Source organism: Lithobates pipiens, unplaced genomic scaffold (genome assembly GCF_037356315.1).
Source record: "Lithobates pipiens isolate NorthernLeopardFrog02 unplaced genomic scaffold, aLitPip1_a1.2 Scaffold_22, whole genome shotgun sequence".
Lineage (NCBI taxonomy): Eukaryota > Metazoa > Chordata > Amphibia > Anura > Ranidae > Lithobates > Lithobates pipiens.
In genome coordinates, this window is record NW_027507784.1 from 83,421,437 (window position 1) to 83,443,548 (window position 22,112).

The 22,112-nt window shown below is 44.6% G+C and overlaps 1 protein-coding gene across 1 annotated transcript in view; it reads right to left on the minus strand.

Moving 5' to 3' along the window:
* Nucleotides 1-1,555: 1,555 nt before the first annotated feature.
* Nucleotides 1,556-22,112, minus strand: part of ZRANB3 (zinc finger RANBP2-type containing 3) — a gene marked incomplete in the record, with an annotated part of 393,324 nt that continues 372,767 nt past the window's right edge. The window contains 2 exon segments of the mRNA XM_077447813.1: nucleotides 1,556-1,764; nucleotides 13,139-13,270. Coding sequence (XP_077303939.1) covers nucleotides 1,666-1,764; nucleotides 13,139-13,270 — 231 coding nt within the window.

Genomic DNA, 22,112 nt, shown 5'->3' on the forward strand with positions numbered 1-22,112 from the left:
TTAGTGTGGGTGAATTCACCATTAACCACTTCTGAACTGCCCACCGCACAAATACTGTGGGGAGCGCATGCGCGGGTCCCGCGGACTCGATGTCCACCAGCCACCCATGATCACGCTACAGAGGCAGAACGAGGATCTTCCTATGTAAACCAGGCGGATCCCCATTCTGACAGGGGACAACATGGAGATCTGCTGTTCCTAGTGATCAGGAACAGCGATCTGTGTTGTCCCAGTGAGCCCAAACCCCCATACAGTTAGAACACACCCAGGGAACACACTTAACCCCTTGATCGCTCCCCCTAGTGTTAACCAACCTGACCTCAACTTGATAGAACACCTTTGGAATGATCGCTCCCCCAGCGTTAACCAACCTGACTTCAACTTGATAGAACACCTTTGGGATGAATTAGAGTGGAGACTGCAAGCCAGGCTTTCTCGTCCAACATCAGTGCCTGACCACAAATGTGCTTCTGGAAGAATGATCAAACATTCCCATAGACACACTCGGGACGATCGCTCCCCCAGCATTAACCAACCTGACTTCAACTTGATAGAACACCTTTGGGATGAATTAGAGTGGAGACTGCGATCCAGGCCTTCTTGTCCAACATCAGTGCCTGACCTCACAAATTCACTTCTGGAAGAATGATATAATATTTCCATAGACACACTCCTAAACCTTGTGAACAGCCTTCCCAGAAGAGTTGAAGCTGTTATAGCTGCAAAGGGTGGGCCAACTCAATATTGAACCCTACGGACTAAGACTGGGGTGCCATTAAAGTTTATGTGTGTGTAAAGGCAGGTGTACTTTTGGTAATATAGGGTATAACATAGTGGGGTTTTCAGTTTTGACTACAAAAGTGGAAAAACACTTTAAAGCTTCATTATATGCTTATATCATTGGAGTGTGGTGTAGCTGGTTGGTCACCTGCTCTTGGCATTTCTCTGGAGAATCCCGTACTGACAATGCTTTGATGGTTACGATCACTCAGCAGAAGGGGGAGGGGGGCTTTATTGCTCAGATAGAGCCGTCAGTGTAGCAGGTCCGTATACAGAAATCAACGCTATGTGAAGCCAAAATCTAGCACCGCTCACTTTCTTAGGATTCCATAGCAGCTGCAATATGTATGTGGGAGGATTTAGCCGATATGTCTCTGTGTGATGTTCATCCTGCACCGTGTCTGAATAGCCGCAGATAAATGGAGCGAGCTCCTGGTGCAGCAAAGACCACCGGTGAGCCCCGTCTGTAACGATCTCTTAGATAGTATGAGCAATAAACATGTAGAAAGGGATACGCTGACTGCCATTGTGCAATCGGGTCTTATATATGGCCACGAAGCTGTATAAAATATATGAATACAATGCTTTACGTGACACATCACTCTGATGAGACCGTCTTAGGCTCACACCCCATATTACAACCTTACAGCTGAATGCTTCGGGTGTAGTGTTGTTGGTATAACCGTACTCGGCGTATCTCTCCCCAGACATGCCGCTTCCCGTTCAGTCCTCGCGGCTTAGTGATGGCATTAATAAGGCACGTGTGCACAGATGGTACTCACCCAAATAACATTTTTTATTGTATTCATGAATCAGAAGAACATAAAACCGGAGAGAAACATAAGACTTGTACAGGTGAAGAGACGGGAGAATCACAACGAAATGTCAGACCTTGGAGAAGAATTTAGTGATGTCAGAGCTGTATTTTGAGGCCATGGAAAGTTTCTTTATCTGGCTCCTTTCCTTCGCCTGCCGAGCTGTTCTCTGGATAAAGGAAAGTGCAGGTTCAAGCATAAAAGTAAGATCTCCCATTAAAACATTTCCTGCAAATAATATCTCATTTCAGCTTAAACTGGACCTGGACTAGAAAAGTCAAGATTCTCTATCTAGAGAGAACATCTAGAAATGTTAATTGGGGCCTAAGCGGTACTCTGAAAAATTAAGCTTTTGTCCGAAATTCTTCCTGAAAATAGAAATTCCTGGTAAGTGGTTGTGCCTAGGCTCTTCTGTGCCTACAGCCTCATGGGAACCCTGGTGCCTCCATGAGCCCCATGCAATAACCTCTGTGCAATATAAGAAAGTCTCATGAATCAGCATAATTATTAATATACACCAGGGTGGATAATACACCCATTCCTCAATTTGATTCGGATGACCACAGATGGCCCAAATTGATGTTTTTCTAAATTTGTAGACCAATATTGAGGTCTCATGAATCATCATAATTATTAATATAATAAAGGCTAGACAGTGCAAAAAAATAGAGGCGGGGGCAGGCAGAACACTACTCACCTTACCATTGGCGGTGATTTGCCAGGAGTCACAGTCACCTGCCATGGCACTGCAGACTACCACCATCCAGAGCCGAGGTGCTGCAGGGCTTTAAGGAGGACACTGTGACAAGCCAGCAGTTTGGCCAGTCAAATGTACCCGTCAAGGGAAAAAAAAAACCCATGCTGCCCCTTAGGAAAGTGGGCCATTGCAGCTAAACCCTTACAGAGCAAGGAGACGGGGGATTGGCAGAAACTGGGGGGTACTACCAGGATCTAGATCAGTGATGGTGAACCTTGGCACCCCAGATGTTTTGGAACTACATTTCCCATGATGCTCAACTACACTGCAGAGTGCATGGGCATCATGGGAAATGTAGTTCCAAAACATCTGGGGTGTCAAGGTTTGCCATCACTGTTCTAGGTTATCCATGTCACCCAGCCACCAACTTGTAAAAAAAAAAACCCAAAGAATCTTAGGATTTCTGGGAAGAAAATTCTAAGTCGTTTCTCCAATACACTAGGCTAATAACCGGAGTTGTCCACAGCTGTGGCTAAGGTTTTGGCCACCAGGAGGGAGTGACATTCTCTGGACTGTTGTTGCTTTTTTAGTGCATCTAGCATCCTTCTCCTGCAGATGGCAATAAATCCAGTTGGTGATAATCTAAATCAGAACTGTGTCCCCCAATCAACAAGAGAGAAATTAAAAAAAAAAAATTCTGGAACTCTTCATGAAAAATAGTAAAGCTCTACCTGATGCTGTGCCTACAGCCACATAGTTGTATATCTGTATGTATGATCAGGGGACAGCTTTGACATGAGTAAACCAAGTCAAAGATGCCCACCTCCACACAGAAACACAGTGCTAAATCATTAATGGGGAAAGATCAACTTCAAGGGGACCAAAGGCAATACTGTCAACTAGTCCTCTGCCTTCTGGGCACAGCTTCAGGTTCTTATATGTCTTGACAAAAAGAAAAAAAAAAATTATATATATTTAGTACATCTCTGCAATACATGAAAATCTCACCGGATCTTGGCTCTTTGAAGATGATGCAAATACAGAATACCGGTTGATCTGCCGAAATCCAGAGAGCTCCTAACTCTGTTTCACTCGGCAACACCACTGTGTGCAGTGCCACTGCTGCACTGAAATGCCAAACGCTATTGTCAACCTCTCCTGAGTTTTCTCCTGCTGGACTACAGAGCACACCCCTTTCTCAGATATACAAGTAAATTGCAATGTCGATGTTGGGCAAGATCTTTCTCATGAACCGTCAGCTCTTCTGGTGGAATGGGCATACATTCCTAGAGACACATGCCAAGGTCTTGTGGAAAAGCTTTACCAGGAGACTGAAGGCCATTATCACTGCAAGGAGGGACAACTCCATATTAATTAGCCATGGTTTCGGAAGGAGATGTCCAACAAGCTCATATGGGTGGGATTTTCAGGGGTCCACAAACGTTTTGTCATATAGTATAACTTCTTGTAGTGAAGCCAGGACTGGGATCCATTGTACCTTTCAAAACAAAGCAGCAATTGCAGCTCCCTTATCTCTTTACAGGTTCCCTTTAAAGTAAACCTTTCAGTGACTTTGCAAGACCGCTGCTAAGCTGATGTCATCAATCTGCTGCAGGCAAGAGGAAGCATTTTGTAGCAGGCCAGGTTTGTGAGCATAGCTAAGAAATGCACAGGCATCTACATGACTATATAATCTCTGAGTTGGCTTCTCAGTCCTATTTGTATATTGCGACCCTGGATGATGCTTAAACAAATATGGCGCTGTCCTCTCTGAAGAAAAACGCAGGTGAAGGCATTATCATGGAGAGTACTGTGATCTCTGCGGGAGGTAATAAATAGGGATGAGCTCAGGGGTGTTAGCATGGAACACATGCAGAGCCCACCAGGAAGTGAGCGCTGCACTAATCACAGGCAGTGAGACACTGCCCGATCTCTGCAGCCGCACATCGAGGCAATGTCTCACTGCCTGTGATTAGTGCAGCGCTGCGCTCACTTCCTGGCGGGCTCTGTGCATGTTCCATGTGAACACGCCTGAGCTCATCCCTTGTAATAAACACCTGGAAATGTTACACTTGCACAATACTTAGCATGTATTGGCATTAAGGAAAAGTGCAGCCAAAGCTCAAAGCTCAGGGTTGAAGCCCGCTGTCAGATGACATCACAGAGCCAGTCTATGCTCGGGCAAGATCACGACAAAAACGTTGGGATCGCACACATGCTTGGACCAGCACCGGGCTCAGCCTCTCGGCGAGCCGCTGAGAGCCTGAACCACACCCACCCCCTCCAGTCCAGTGGGTGTGAGGCAGAGAAGACAGCAGTCACCAGCTCTCTGCTCGGGGTGATTTGAGAACCAAGCGATTAACAGTGTATGATCGCTCAGTTCTCAGTGTTCGAGCCAACCGGGGACCAGTGCTGCATCCACCTAGGCAGTGGCAGCAAACAGATCACCTGTCTACTCCCCCCATCCCCCTGGAGCACCAGCAGCCACTGCCTAGGTGGGTGCAGCAGAGGTCCCCCTGCCAGCTCCAACACTGAGAACCGAGCAATCATACACTGGTAATTGCTTGGTTCTCAAATCTCCCTGAGCAGAGAGCCGACGGCGGCCATATTCAGGATCTTCCCGCACATCCTCCCAGTCCCCGGTACCGGCCAATACAATCCCTTCTCCTCTCTACCAATTGCTCTCCTCCCGCTTCCCGATTGGCCAACAGGAGAAGCAGTAAAGATATAATTATCATAATTATAATAATTAATTTGTTATGGTCACACAGGTGGGTTGTCTTGGGGCCCAGGGCACTGCGCCCTAAGCACACCCTTTTTTTTAAGCCAATTAGAGCCTCAGGCTTCACTCGCGTGCTTTAAAAAAAAAAAAAGCCCCATTGGAATCCATGCATCCAGCACCCTGCATGTAGATTAGGGGCCGTACCCATGGATTAGGAGGGCTGCGCCCCGTATGAAGCAGCCGCCTTTGCACCTAGGTAAGTTGGATTCTAAAAAACAAAAGAAAAACTAAACTTCTCTTTTAACATGAAAAAATACATCTGATGCTAGATCAGCTTTAATTGCGACTCTCTCCTTCAGCATCCTCATTACAGTCCAAAAACAAGAAACTAAAAATGTAAAAAGTGAAAGGACACTCAGGGTGCCTCAATGGACTCTGGGTAAGGCAGCACATTCCCACAATGACTCGCACTGTAAATAAGGCTTAGCTGAAAGCTTTTGGCATCAACAAGCACAGAGTGTCACATCATCTGAAGCTTCACCGAGCTTGTCGGGTTGTCAGGAGGCAGTTATACCGCTGGACAAGTCTGCCGCTTCTCACTCAAATTGCCTCATTAGTGATGGAAAATTTGCAGAAATTAGAAAATGCAGATAACGAGGCACTTCCATTTTATCTCGTACGCTCTTTAGAAAGGCGAGCCATAAAAATTGCCCCAATTAAGAGAGAGCAGAGACTCCACTCCTGCGCTGGATCCAGGCGAGAAAGTCACCTTCCACTACCCAGCAATCAATCCAAGGCATTGAAGGAATGATATGGACAGTTGTAAAATAATTGAAAGGAGCGCAGCGCTGTTGATGCCCTGATCTAAGCCTTTCCCATTTTCTGTGGGCAATAATTACTGCTAATTACTGTGCGGATAGGAATAGAGAGTAATTTGCTCTCTCTACACTTTCTACCTGATGAACAATGAAGAATCGCCCCGGTTTATGTAATAACATTAGTGATATTTTAGCCGGGAAAATAATGTCAATCTGGGTCTGTGACATGCCATGTGAACATGTGAACTACAATCTAGAGGCATAAGTCTACAAACTGTCCAAAGTGTAGAAAAGTCTTCACACTGCAGTCAGCTCCCTGAAAGACAAAATACAAACAAGATTCCATCGTCAAATATTTAAGTGTTTCCTCAATTTTGGAACAATTGGGGTCAAAGTCTGACTCTGCACTGCGTCTATCGTTCTCCACCTTCATTGTTTACCTCTTTCTGAAAACCCTAAGCCAACTCTAACTTGGAACAAGCATATGGTAGAGTGGCGACCTGTCATACAGGACGCGAGGGGGGCGCCGCCACCCTAATCCATGTGTCCAGTCCCTAATCTGCATGTAGGGTTCCGGACGCATGGATTCCAATAGGGTTTTTTTTTTTGAAGCATGTGATTATATGAATGAATGAATGAGTGACTTGTGACTACCTATGCGAACTGAATCGCCTCAGGGCGCTTCTTGCCACCGGTGTCCATCTGCAGCTTTTTATGCGGTCCTTTAACCTGTAGGGTGCCGACACACTTACAACACATACAACATTGACATACACATATTATGGCCAGTTTTTGGACAGGGTCTAATTAACCTACCAGCATGTCTTTGGAGTGTGGGAGGAAACCGGAGTACCCGGAGGAAACCCACGCAGGCACAGGGAGAACATGCAAAACTCCAGGCAGATAGTGTCGCGGTCAGGATTTTAACCAGCAACCCTATTGCTGCTAGGTGAAAGTGCTAACCACTACACCAATGTGCTGTCCCTGCTAGCCTGAAGCTCTGATTGACTTAAAAAAAGGGTGGGCTTGGGACGCAGAGTACTGCACACTGAGCCCACCCAGTTGTGTGACAATAGTGAATTAATATTCAATATTGTCTTCCTGATTCTCCTCCCAGCCAATTAGGAGGTGGGTCCTGAGACTCGATTGGCCCAGAGGAGAAGCAGTCATATTGGCCACAGAAGAGGAGGAGAAGGTGCAGGGGAAGCCAGCTTGAAGCCGAGGAGGAAGAAGCGCCGCCCGCGACCTAAATGGTGCAAGTGCGGGGCTGATGGGATGATGATTGAGCCAAAAGAAATTTGCATGAATTTCCAATCAACACAGACAGTGCCTACAGGGGAATCCATCCTGCCGAGCTGCCCCTGCCAGGAGAAGACAGTGATTATTGCTAGCGGCTGCTATAATTGTAAGAGAATGCAGCAGGCTGGTTGTACCTAAGATGACCGATTGATCGCTTAACTTGGCACAGTCAGCTTGCTCATTAACGTTTTGAACCATGTATGGCCGGCCTAAAGTCTAAGCTCATTTATTCATTCTCTTCTTTTCAATGTATCGGGGATGGAGATGCATGTATATATTTTATATTGCCTCATATAAAGTTTAGATATTTATTTCTAAAGTCTAAGCTAATCTGTAAAACTTGTTTCGGGGTTAGTGACTCTGAAGATGCTAAAGTAAGTATCAGCATAGTGCGTATTAGGTCAGCAATGGCAGTCCGCATACTCCGTTTTCGTTTCTTTAAAGTGGAACTTTAGCCTGGGGTCACACTTGTGCGTTGAGGGACACCGCATGTGAACAGCACAGGAATCGCATTCCTGTGCGCATCACATGCGATGTCTGTGCAGTACGGTTTCACCCATACATTTTGTATAGCCCAAATCACTTTGCAGCCGTAGCCAAATGGTGCAGGACCCCCCTTTTTTTGTGCGCCTGAATTGCATCTCATGGGTGTTCACACAGATTCTGGCAATCGCACTGCGTTTTTTTGCGAGCGTTTGAGGTGTTTTTAATTTTACATTGACACCTGCAGCAGAAAACATTGCTGCCTGGAAAATGCACAGGATTTGCTGCATTTCCCGCATCACATGACTTAGTCAAAAAATTAAAGTGGTTCTAAATTCGGAAGGTTTTTGATCTATGCATTAAGAAAAAACACCTTCTGTGTGCAGCAGCCCTCCTCAGCACCCCCAATACTTACCCAAGCCCCATCTAGATCCAGTGATGTTGTAGGAGAGTCTCGGCTGGCTCCTCCTCATTGGCTGAGGAAGCAGCGGGGTGCAACTGGTTCCCACTGTTGTCAATCAAAGTCCATGAGCCAATGAGGAGAGAAAGGGGGTGTGGCCGAGGCACAGCCGAATTGAATGGATCACTGATTGGTTTGCTCTGCCTAAATGTCAGCCTCCAGTATACTGCACAGCCTCGTTTATTTTCTAAAACTGAACTTTGGCCTCATCTTCAGTCCTGCACAGTTGTACACAGGCTCCTCTCCTGTACTGAAACTGCTTACACTGCACACTCTTAGTTTCTGACAATGTGCATTAGAAGCTGCAACAAGTCTGATTGAGCCCTCCTCATTTCCTGGCTGGAGGACATCCAGCATCATCCAGCTAGACTCTTTCCTCCCCAGCCTTACTTTCTCTGGTTTGCTCCCTTCATTTCATTTTAGTTGTTTTTCAGGCATGGATGCTCATCATCACATGTGGGTGTTACCTGGGGCTGTCTGCATGCAACTACAGTCTTCTTAGGAACTCGCATTCCCTGACCGCACCAAGGCTTGGGGCTTGAGAGGAGTAAAAAGAAGACTAAACTTCATCTTTAGAGGTTAAGGGCATGTTACTACCCATAATTCGGGTGTAATGCACCCCACACCTGTGAAACCTCCCCCCCTTCCCCTGTGACAGCGTGCGGGGGATCTTCTTCCAGCACCTGCTGTCACGTTTTGAAAACGCCGCTCCACCCACATGGACGTGTCATCTATTCACATCGATCTGTGAGGGAGAGAAGTAGTAGTTATCCACTGTGGCTGACGGCTTGTAATTCTCAATGGACTGCGGGGGGAGCTAATATATACTCTCGTAGTTCATCCACAAGCCCTGCAGCTTGTAAACAGTCCACCTGTATCGAAGGTATGGGTCCTGCAGGATCCTGACATTGCACCCCGAATCCACTGATGACTGGTGCAATGCTTGGCAAGTTCCTGAGGGAAAAAATAATAAATGCAAATTTTTGCAAAAATACGTGCATTTGTTTATTTTTGTCTTGGAAGGTGAATGTATCCATTAAAGGATAACTTCTTTTTAGAAAAAATTAAAATAAATAAATGCACCTTTTTTGCAGGTAAAAAAAAACTTTTTTTTTTTGAGCGTGTAAAGCAGGGTTTTTAGAAATGTGCTAAACAGGGGCCAGTTTTCTGTCCCTTGGACTTAAGGCAGGCCGGACTGTGGCCATTGGGAGTAGAAAAGGTCCAGATGTCAGTGAGAAAAAGAATGCCTCATCTTTGGTGTCATTGGGAAGTGGTGCCCCATCATTTCTGTCATTGGGAGGAGTGGTGCCCCATCATTGCTGTCATTGGGAGGAGTGGTGCCCCATCATTGCCGTCATTGGGAGGAGTGGTGCCCCATCATTGCTGTCATTGGGAGGAGTGGTGCCCCATCATTGCCGTCATTGGGAGGAGCTGTGCCCCATCATTCCTGTCATTGGGAGGAGCTGTGCCCCTACATCATTGCCGTCATTGGGAGGAGCTGTGCCCCTACATCATTGCCGTCATTGGGAGGAGTTGTGCCCCTTCATTGCCGTCATTGGCAGGAGTTGTTCCCCATCATTGGTGTCTTTGGGAGGAGTTGTTCCCCATCATTGCTGTCATTGGGAGGAGTTGTTCCCCATCATTGCTGTCATTGGAAGGAGTGGTGCCCCATCATTGCTGTCATTGGAAGGAGTGGTGCCCCATCATTGCTGTCATTGGGAGGAGTTGTTACCCATCATTGGGAGGAGCTGTGCCCCATCATTGTTCTCATTGGGAGTTGTTTTTCCCTATCATTGGTTTCAATGGGAGGAGTGGTTTCCCTTCACTTGACTGGGGGGGGGGGGGGGGGGAATTATGCCCCATTGTTGGTGGTATCAGTGGGTGAAATAGTGCCCCAGGGGCTGGATATAAGCAAGCAGAGGGCAATATCTGGCTGGTACCATACAGGTCTCCTGCAGATCTGTCAGAGTATCTGTGTGCTCGTTGGGGATGTCGGGGGATTGTAGCTCATTCACACACAGAGCTATGTAAATGAATGACGCATTGTGGGCGGAGCCCCGCATAGCCACACAGATTTTAAAAAGTGATAGCTAGTACAGGGAACTTCTCCCCATACTCCTGTCACAGGGAGGAGGGGGATCAGGCATTGGAAACATGTTACATGTTGCATCCTAAAAACGGGTACATGTTTCCAAAGGTGACGTTAACCTTTAACTATAGAAAGGTAGACTACATTTTGTTTTCTGGAGTATAGGTTCACTTTAAAAGGCACCGACAATGTAAAACTCCAGCACCCAGGTACCATCTGCCATGCTGAAGACAGACATGTGGGGGTTCAGACCCTGCCACACACCTCACGTCTTTCCTAAGACGTGTCTATGTCTGTATAATGTACCCAGAGACGTGTAATCACACAGCAGCACCAATAATGATGCAAAGTGTGACTGCTGTACATAACATGACCGTGACATCCACATAACACTATTGACTGTATGAGGCATAACAACTCTAATGAAGTAGAAAAACAACTTACACAGAAACTGCAATCAATTAGACACTCCTACAAACACCAAGTTTAATGCTCTCAGTGACCCCGATATTGACAGCTGTGACACACAGTAACACTAACAATGACACTGACATTTACAATAAAAAATACTGACAAGCCGCTGACACGTATAATGTAACATATAATCTATACATCTTATCTTATTCACACTTGTGAGAAATGAGACCGGAGAAGACGGGAAGACAGCGGATTGGTCAATCAAGTTGCTGCATGCGGGTTTTTTTTTTATTTGCAATAAATTTGCAAAGATTTCAAAATAAACTTCTTTCACGTTGTCATTATGGGGTATTGTTTATAGATTTTTGAGGCAAATAATGAATTTAATCCATTAATCTCAGATAACAAAATGTGGAAAAAGTGAAGCGCTGTGAATACTTTTCGAATGCACTGTAAATATGCAAATAGGTATACACTTAAAGTGGTGTTCTACACAAAAAAAAAAAAACCCAAAAAAACATTTGGAAATATAGAGTGCCTTGCGAAAGTATTCAGCCCCCTTGAACTTTTCAACCTTTTGCCACATTTCAGGCTTCAAACATAAAGATATAAAATTTTAATTTTTTGTGAAGAATCACCAACAAGTGGGACACAATTGTGAAGTGGAACGAAATCTATTGGATAATTTAAACTTTTTTAGCAAATAAAAAACTGAAAAGTGGTGCATGCAAAATTATTCAGCCCCTTTACTTTCAGTGCAGCAAACTCACTCCAGAAGTTCAGCGAGGATCTCTGAATGATCCAATGTTGTCCTAAATGACTGATGGTGATAAATAGAATCCCCCTGTGTGTAATCAAGTCTCTGTATAAATGCACCTGCTCTGTGATAGTCTCAGGGTTCTGTTGAAAGCGCAGAGAGCATCATGAAGACCAAGGAACACACCAGGCAGGTCCGTAATACTGTTGTGGAGAAGTTTAAAGCCGGATTTGGATACAAAAAGATTTCCCAAGCTTTAAACATCCCAAGGAGCACTGTGCAAGCGATTATTTTGAAATGGAAGGAGTATCAGGCCACTGCAAATCTACCAAGACCTGGCCGTCCCTCTAAACTTTCAGCTCAGACAAGGAGAAGACTGATCAGAGATGCAGCCAAGAGGCCCATGATCACTCTGGATGAACTGCAGAGAACTACAGCTGAGGTGGGAGAGTCTGTCCATAGGACAACAATCAGTCGTACATTGCACAAATCTGGCCTTTATGGAAGAGTGGCAAGAAGAAAGCCATTTCTCAAAGATATCCATAAAAAGTCTCGTCTAAAGTTTGCCACAAGCCACCTGGGAGACACACCAAACATGTGGAAGAAGGTGCTCTGGTCAGATGAAACCAAAATCGAACTTTTTGCCCACAATGCAAAACGATATGTTTGGCGTAAAAGCAACACAGCTCATCACCCTCAACACACCATCCCCACTGTCAAACATGGTGGTGGCAGCATCATGGTTTGGACCTGCTTTTCTTCAGCAGGGACAGGGAAGATGGTTAAAATTGAGGGGAAGATGGATGCAGCCAAATACAGGACCATTCTGGATGAAAACCTGTTGGAGTCTGCAAAAGACCTGAAACTGGGACGGAGATTTATCTTCCAACAAGACAATGATCCCAAACATACATTAAAATCCGCATTGCTGGACCCTGGGACAGGTAAGTGTCCGATTATTAAAAGTCAGCAGCTGCAGTATTTGTAGCTGCTGACTTTATTTTTTTTTGTTTTCAGGGGAACTCCTCTTTAAAGATATAAGGCAAATATCCTTCCATGATCATATCCCCCCCCACCCCCCCGCACTCCCACCCTTAATGCTGGCTACTTTTATGTCAACAGCAGCACTGCTCTCTCTTTCTGAAAAAAAAAAAAAAAAAACATGGCTTTTCAGCTGCTTCAAGGGGCACCTGGCTTGTAGCTGTGCCCTGAGAATGGACAAGAAAGGAGCAGACTAATCCCCCAGTATTTTCTGGAGACCACCCCCAAACCCCCCCCCCCCCCCCGCAGCTCATCTCTCACTCATATTTACTGCGCATTATGTACTGCATCTGTGTTTGGAGGAAGCCTTCTTGGTAGTGGAAGCCTTCCTCATATCCCCCCTGTTGATTTATGTCCGGTGGGGGAATAATCAAAATGTAGGAGGGACAGATGAGGCACAGACCAACAGAATGAAAGAAGCAGGGAGATCCTTGCTCTGCAGATCCTCAGGTACAGCTTCCTCTCCAGCAAGGAGAACAATGAGCAGCACAGTATTGACATCACCAAATCTAGTGAGACTAGAGATCTCACATTGCAGGTAAACAGCTATGAGGCTCAAGGCATGAGTGCACTATTGTTTTTCAGAAGGAATTCAAGGCAAAAGCTACATTTTTAAATAATACTGAACCTATTTTCTATACTAGAGCAAATATTTACTTCTAATTCAGGTTGAATGTAATAAAAATACCCAAAACCATTAGCCCCCTTCCTGCCTTTAAAGGCACACAAGACTGAATAACGATGAAAAGGAACACTATACCTCTCTGTGGCAGACGGTACACAGGGTTTGCAGATTGTCCAGCGAGCACTGGCCGCCCCCACCGTACACCGGCCTAATGTGGTCCACTTGCCAGAATTGTCCTTCACTGGGGTTGCGGATGAGTTCATTAAGCTGCGGAAAAGAAAAAAAAAAAAAAAAAAAAAGGGTTACACGTCGTTCATCCTGTTACACATTTGAAGACATGACACATAAAAAGGGCCAGTAACCGCCTGGATCCCCCTTATTTGCAGATGACTAGCTGTCACGCAGTGGTTTAATGTCACAGTACAGCAACATGGCGGTATGGACCCCATTAAAACTGGTGTCTGACAGCTATTGTCATGGGAATGTGAGAGTACAAGTGATCAGGCGGTTAGGTTTATTGTACATCCCCACGCACTGCAAGCACCACTGCCTTCAATTAATAGTAGGAAAACTACAATGAGCAAACTACAAGGAGGAGAACACAAAGGACTATGAATCCCTCACATCGTAATGATGAAAAAGTGTCATATTTCTGAACTCCAACACTATGTGAAAAATGTCTATTACCGATAACTAGAGCCTTGCATGCCTCTAAGAATAAAATGGAATGTACGGCGTTACTCTCCGGTTCCTGGGAAGGTGTTCCAGCAGTTCCCCACAAGTATCACCAGACAATTGTCACCTTCTCTTAGTAGGAATGGCAGCTCATTCCCAGATGTACAGCTTGCCTACCCCTGTGCCAACTGCCTTTAGAGAATGGGGGCGAGGGCTTAGGGAAGGAGCAAGGATTCAGCGATTGGCAGACATATCAAAGTTCACCTCATCCAGATATTTCAAGTCAGCAGAGTACTGCATTTCTAACTGCTGACAGCCCAATAGCAATTATACTGGCACAGGGCGGCAGCTCTGCGCTGCACCATGTATATGTGATTCAGCATTTCCGCCTGCAGGGAGAACACCGCTTCTGTTGTGAATACTCACAGTAGAAGCCAATCTGCGGCAATCGTAAGTGAACATAGAATGGAGATCTGCCTATGTAAATCAGTCCCGATACTGATACTACTATCACACTACTCGCGCAAATACTCTGATGCTTAATCCGATACTTGGGCAGTCAGGGATGATCGGTGTGGCGGTGGGGGGAAGTTAAAAGCACCGATCTCCATGTATAGATTTAAAAAAAAAGCAGCTGACAGACGCTTCTCCTCTCCCCCCACCGCGGCTTTCAGCTGCTATACTGAAATCTATACAGGGGGATCGGTGCTTGTAACTCGGTGCTTATAACCCGCCGCACCGATCCACCGATATGGGAGATGACTGTCTCCCATATCCTCCTCTGTGCTCCACTCCCCCCTCTGTCCTGGATCTGTCAGGATGGAGAGCGGAGGAAGGAGCCAGTAAATCTGTAATTTACCGGCTCCTTCCTTTTCCGAATGAACAGTCAGTGATCACCGACTTTGTTCATTCATAACTAAGCAACTGTGTTTACGATGTTTCAGTTTATGAATGGGGAGGAGCCTCTGTATCCTGTCCATTCATGTTCAGTGCAGCCGAGGCTGCTGAGAAAGTGACTGGGGTATCTAAGTCCTCAGTCCCTTTTCCATGTCTCAAAGGGAGATGTTAGGGGTTGATAAGGCTGATTATTAAAAAAAAAAAAAATTATGAAAAAAAAAAATACTGAAAGAGCCCACTTGTCATCAGCACTGCATATTAGTGTCACTGTCATATGAGAGTACTTGAAAAAAAAAAGCAGGGACTAGAATCCATTTCTTCCCCTAATAAAAAACAGTACACCAAAAGCCTGGTTAGGTACACATTTAACCCTTTTATCGCCCTAGATGTTTAACCCCTTTTCAGCCAGTGTCATTAGTACAGTGACAGTGCATATTTTTAGCACTGATCACTGTATTAGTGTCACTGGTCCCCAAAAAGTGTCAGTTAGTGTCCGATTGACCTCTGCAATATCTCAGTCCCGCTATAAGTTAATGATCGCCGCCAATACTAGTAAAAAATGTTTTCAAAAAGAAACAATAAAATCTCTGATTCCTCTTGTACCAAATTGTATTGTAACTGTAATGTCTGCCTTAACTTTGTTAAGCGCTGCACAAACTGTTGGCGCTATGTAAATTCTGTATAATATTAATAAAATAAAAATTCCAGAATATATCCCATAGTTTGTAGACACTATAACGGTTGTGTAAACTGATCAATATTCGCTTTTTTTTTTTAAACAAAAATATGTAGCAGAACACATATTGGCCAAAAACGTATGAAGAAATTCGATTTTTTTTATTAGATATTTTTTTCTAGCAGAAAGTAAAAAACATTGACTTTTCAAAATCGTCAGTCTTTTTTTGTTTATGGGGGGGGGAAAAAAAATGCAGTGTGAACAAATACCACCAAAAAAAGCTTTATTTGTGGGGGAAATTTTTTTTATTTGGGTGCAGCGTTGCATGATCGCATAATTGTCAGTTAAAGTAATGCAGTGCCATATCGCAAAAAATGGCCTGGTCCTGAACGGGGGGGCATGGGGGCATGGAAGTGTTTAAAGCAGACCTGCATCCATTAATTAAAAATACCATCATCTTCTCCCACGGCAGATTGTTTATTTTTGGTGGCACTCGCTCCCCCTTCCCAGCCTCCTGGGATAACGTCACATCTCAGGAGGCTGGACATGATTCGGTCTTGTGCATTGGAGGGACCGGCTGTAAGTCATCAGGAAGTGACAGTTGGCTCCCAAAACCAAGATGGTGGCACAGAAGAACTGAAATCCTTAGGAAGAGTTGGCTGTCTGGATGATAGTGCTGGACCCGTATGACCTGGTATGGAAGTATGTTTTTTTTTGTAAAAGTCAGCAGCTGCAGTACTTGTAGCTGCTGACAGTTCCCATCTTCCTGAACCAGGGGGAAGCTCCTCTTTAAATGGAAAAGTCTAAAGTGTGCTTGCACTTAAAGAGGAGGTCCACCTAAAAAAAAAAAAAAAATAATATTAAAAGCCAGCAGCTAAAAATATTGCAGCTGCTGACTTTTAATAAACAGACACTCACCTGTCCCGGGGTCCAGCGATGTCAGCAGCCGAAGCCGATCAATCGCTCGTCTCTCGGCAGCTGCCGCCACCATTCTAGGTGAGGGAATCAGGAAGTGAAGCATTGCGGCTTCACTTCCCGGTTCCCTGATGCACGCGGGGACGGGAAGAGGCATAGACTCCCGGGGGAGTCTATGCCCAGAAGTGGGTGCAAATACAGTACCTGTCTGAGTCTATGCCTCTTCCTGTCCCGCCACGCTGTCTGCTGGGACACGCACGGGTCCATTCCCCCTGCGCTGCGTGGCTCGCGCATGGGCAGTAGGGAACCGGGAAGTGAAGCCGCAACGCTTCACTTCCTGATTCCCCCACCGAGAATGGCAGCGGCAGCAGCCTAGAGATCGATCGGCCTCAGCTGCTGACATCACTGGACCCTGGGACAGGTGAGTGTTCATTCATTAATAGTCAGCAGCTGCAGTATTTATAGCTGCTGGCTTTTAATATATTTTTTTCCCAGTGGCCTCCCTCTTTAAGGACTGCCCGCCGCTGTTGTACGTCGGCTGTTTGAAGTGGAATACCGTTGTTATGGCAGGAGCTAGCTGCCATAACCCTGGTATCCTCTTCTTCAGTGTGCGGTCTACTTTCAGATAAAAGTGGTCTCTGCGACACATTCGCCGCAAGATCACTTATCAGGGGCGGGAGAAGGGCCCCCACCCCGTCCTGCCACATTCCGGTCATCTTCTCCCCTCACAGGTTGGATGCCAAATGAGGGAAAGATAGCCCACACTTGGCTCCACACTATTGGATGACGGAAGCGACATCAAACGCCCAATGGTCTTAAAATAAATTAATTTTTTATTTATTTTTATTGCTTTTAAGTGTAAATGTGAGATCTTTGACCCCAGATCTCACATGAAAGAGGTCTTGTCATACTTTTTTTCTATTACAAAGGATGTTTACTTAAAAGCGACCCATTTTTTTTTTTTTTTAAAGGACAGTGTCAAAATAAAAAGTCAAATAACAAATTTTAAGCACCCTGTTCCGCCAAACTCACAGACAGAAAAGAACACATACGCAAGTTGTGCCCGCATATGAAAGCGGTATTCAAACCACAAATGTGAGGTATCCCCGCAATCGTTCGAGCGAGAGCAATAATTCTAGCACTAGACCTCCTCTAACTCAAAACTGGTAACCTGTAGAAATTTTGAAACAACGCTTATGGAGATCTTTAAGGGTCAAAGTGTGTCGCCATTCCACGTGTGGGCACAATTTTGAAGCGTGACATGATGGGTATCAATTCACTTGGTGTAACATTATCTTTCGCAATATAAAAAATTTGGGCTAACTTTACTGTTGTCTTATTTTATAATTCAAAAAGACTGTATTTTTTTCCTAAACAATTGCGCTTGTAAGAGCGTTGCGCAAATACGGTGTGACAAAGTATTGCAACGACCGCCATTTTATTCTCTAGGCCAGTGATGGTGAACCTTGGCACCCCAGATGTTTTGGAACTACATTTCCAATGATGGTCATGCACTCTGCAGTGTAGTGGAGCATCATGGGAAAAGTAGTTCCAAAACCTCTGGGGTGCCAAGGTTCACCATTACTGCTCTTGGGCATCTGAAAAAAAATTATATATTCTCCTCTGAATCATTTAGATGTTCATTAGCAAACTTCAGACGGGTCTGTACATGTGCCTTCTTCAGTAGAGGGACCTTGCAAGATTTCAGTCCTTCAGGGCGTAGTGTTACCAATTGTTTTATTGGTGACTATGGTCCCGGCTGCCTTGAGATCATTAACAAGATTCTCCCATATAGTTCTGGGCTGATTCCTCACCGTTCTCATGATCATTGAAACTCCACGAGGTGAGACCTTGCATGGAGCCCCAGACCGAGGGAGATTGAAAGTTATTTAGTTTCTTTCATTTGCGAATAATCACACCAACTGTTGTCACCCTCCCATCAAGGCGCTTGGCGATGGTCTTGTAGCCCAATCCCATAATCTTGTCCCAGATATCCTTGGACAACTCTTTGTTCTTGTCCACGGTGAAGAGATTGGAATCTGATTGATTGCTTCTGCGGACAAGTGTCTTTTACACAGGTAACAAGCTGAGATTAGGAGCACTCCCTTTCAGAGAGTGCTCCTAATCTCAGCTTGTTACCTGTATAGAAGACACCTGAGAGCCAGAAATCTTGCTAATTGATAGGGGATCAAATACTTATTTCAGGCATGAAATGCAAATCAATTTTTTACTTTTTTGAAATTAGTTTATTTCTGGAAATGTTTGCTGTTATTCTATCTCTCACTGTTAAAATAAACCTACCATTAAAATTATAGACTGATAATTTCTTTGCCAGTGGGCAAACGTACAAAATCAGCAGGGTGTTAAATACTTTTTTTCCTCTCATTGTGTGAGAAAGTCTCCTGTTCTGTTTGTATTGCTTCCTTTGTGTGAAATCCCTGGTGTTCCTGCCAGTCAATTAAAAACCGACCACACATAAGAACACAGTGTGGTCAGTTCTTTAGCTATGCTGACAACTCAGCCTACACTCCTCCAATGATCAGCCTTGTCCTGGCACACATCCCCTAACATAGTCATTCACTGGGAACATCAGTGCACTGCCGTTTCTCCTCCCCCACCTCTCTGAGCTCTTAATGCAGCAGAGAACATAGGGAATGTGACCACTTATAAAACAAAAAAGGGGGGGGGGTATATACCACACTCATCATCCATTGAGAACAAGTTAATCTGCCGCAGTGAATGAATGATGCGAATTGGCAGGCGGAGCCGCGCACAGCCATGCAAACTATAAAAAGTGACAGCGGCTTCCATTTGCATCATGTTACACTCTAAATAGGAGTGTAACGTAACACAGTGAAAAAGGAGAACTTAGTCTTTAAGTGGGCTTTCATGCCAGAAGGTGGCGCGGCTTCATGTGACCGATTCACACAAAAGTCACATGATTGGCAGCCTATCACATTGGCTACTTATCAGAAGTTGTGACCTGTCAGAGACAGCTCAGTCAGTGTGCTGGTAGCAAGCAAAGAGAGCGCTCTTAGAACACAACCTCAGGCCACTGTGGACACATACGTGCGACAGCTGGGGATTAAAGCCCATTTTTTCTGATGTCACATAAACACTATATTCTCAAAAGTATTGGGACACCTGCCTCTACACGCACATGAACTTTATTGGCATCCCGATCTTCGTTCGTAGGGTTCATTTTTGAGTTGGCCCACCCTTTGCAGCTATAACAGCTTCAACTCCTCTGGCAAGGCCGTCCACAAGGTTTAGGAGTGTGTCTATGGGAATGTTTGACCATTCTTCCATTAGTGAGGCCAGGCAGTGATGTTAGATGAAATCATCCAAAAGGTGTTCCATCGGGTTGAGGTGCAGGCCAGTCAAGTTCTCCCACCCCAAATTCACTCATCTGTGTCTTTATGGACCTTGCTTTGTACACCGGTCCAAATAATTTGGTGGAGGGGGGATTATGGTGTGGAGCTGTATTTCAGGGGTTGGGCTTGGCCCCTTTGTTCTAGTGAAGGGAACTCTTAAGCATACCAATACATTTTGGTCAATTTCATGCTCCCAACTTTGTGGCAACAGTTTGGAGATGGCCCCTTCCTGTTCCAACATAACTGCGCACCAGTGCACAAAGCAAGGTCCATAAAGACATGGATGAGCGAGTTTGGGGTGGAGGAACTTGCCTGGTCTGCATAGAGTCCTGACCTCAACCTGCTAGAACACCTTTTGGATGAGTTGGAGCAGAGACTGTGAGCCAGGCCTTCCCGTCCACATCAGTTCCTGACCTCACAAATGCTCTTCTGGAAGAATGGTCAAACATTCCCATAGACACACTCCTAAACCTTGTTTGACAGCCTTCCCAGAAGAGTTGAAGCTATTATGGCTGCAAAGGGCGGAGCCAACTCAATATTGAACGCTACGAGACTAAGTCGCCATTAAAGTTCATGTGCGTGTAAAGGCAGGAGTCCCAATACTTTTATCATAGTTTATACGTTTCATGGTTGGCAAAAGGTTAAAATAAACATAACCTGAAGAAAAAAAAATGTAGGCTTCCATTGATTTGCCTTCTGCTAGATGCCAGGCTGTCATTCTGATCCTCTGGCTTCAATGCAATCTGAGACACGGGGCTAGGAAGATGCTGTAGCAAACCAAAGTCACACCTCATCCAAAGTCCTGAAAGAAAGGTTCTAACAAGTGGCTACAGGTAATGCAGAAAGTTTCTTTACCGAGAAAACGTTCGGCAATTATTACAGTGACCTGAAAATATCCTCCGGCTGTCATTACCGATAAAAGCCGGCATTCTGTCACCATGGAAACAGACTTGCTCTAATTGATATGGGCCTCATTTATCACGTCTCAAAAATAGGAACCGTCTCCAGTGCCTCACAGCAGGGAAACCAGCGCTGTACGCCGACAGCCGGAGAATGGAAGTCTTCGATCCGATAGGTAGCTGCAGGTCAATATAGACAGTTCCCATCTCAGACAGTGCGATAAGGAAGTCCCGGTATAGGCTGCTCTTCGGTCACAGCCTGTCTCCTCTATACAAAAAAATAAAACATTTAAACCAGGACTGTCTGGGTTGCTCGCCGACACGAGTCAAGATTTCTCTTTCTGAAAATTGCAGTCCCAAATCTGACTGGCAGCTGTGAGGCAATACAGAAAGTCCGTATTTTCAGACACTTTGATAAATTAACCCCAACATGGACTACCATGAGAGCTCATGCCTAACCACTTGCCTACCGGGCACTCTCACCCCCTTCCTGCCCAGGCCAATTTTTCAGCTTTCTGTGCTGTCGCACTTTGAATGACAAACACTAAACAAAGGAAACGCATAGAAAAAAAGTTGGCGCTAGCACCAGCCTCATTGTAGATCCACCAAACTGACGGATACCTAAAAGTAGGGCTGCACCGATACTTGTATCGGTGCCGACACCGAGTATTTGCACAAGTATCGGTACTCATGCAAATACTTTCAGGCTCGGTTATTTGAGTTGTCAGTGGAGCTCCCCTGTTGACAGTTGAAATGATAAAGAAATCCGGTAATTGGAGCGGTCAAAAATAAAATAAAAAGCAGCCGGAAATGTTTATTAACAACATTGCTCAGCCGCTGAAACACTGAAAAACTAAAATGAAAAGAAACATTGTTTCTTTTTGTATCTTTCTGTTTCTTCATCTGCAGATCAAAGGGACTAACACATGTTCCTCTGTTTAACCCTTAATTTACTCTAAACAGTCTTAATTAACTCCCTATTTTCCTCCATTTCATTATTATTCTCCTGCTTTTTGTTTGATCACGTCTATTTTGTAAACGATAAACAATGAAAATCTTTTTTTGTTTGCTTTGTTAGTGAATACTTTTACACATATATATTAACATATATTTACACATTTCATATTCAAAAAGTGCAAAATTAAAAAATAAAATAAAAATCTATTTAACCACTTCCTGACCAGAGCACTTTTTGCGATTCGGCACTGCAGCGCTTTAACTGACAATTGTGCGGTCGTGCGATGTGGCTCCCAAACAAAACTAAAGTATTTTTTTCCCACAAATCGAGCTCTTTTGGTGGTATTTGATCACCTCTACAGTTTTTATTTTTTGCGATATAAACAAAAAAATTTGCGACTATTTTGAAAAAAAAAACCCACTATTTTTTACTTTTTGCTATAATAAAGATCCCCCAAAAAATATTTAAAAACATTTTTTTTCCTCAGTTTAGGCCGATAAGTATTCTTCTAAAAAAAAAATAATAAAAAAAAAAATTAATCGCAATAAGCGTTTATTGATTGGTTTGCACAAAAGTTATAGCGTCTACAAAATAGGGGATGGTTTTATGGCATTTTTATTGATTTTTATTGTGACTGCGACAATATGGCAGACACATCGGACAATTTTGACAAATTTTTGGGGACCATTGGCATTAATACAGCGATCGACGCTAA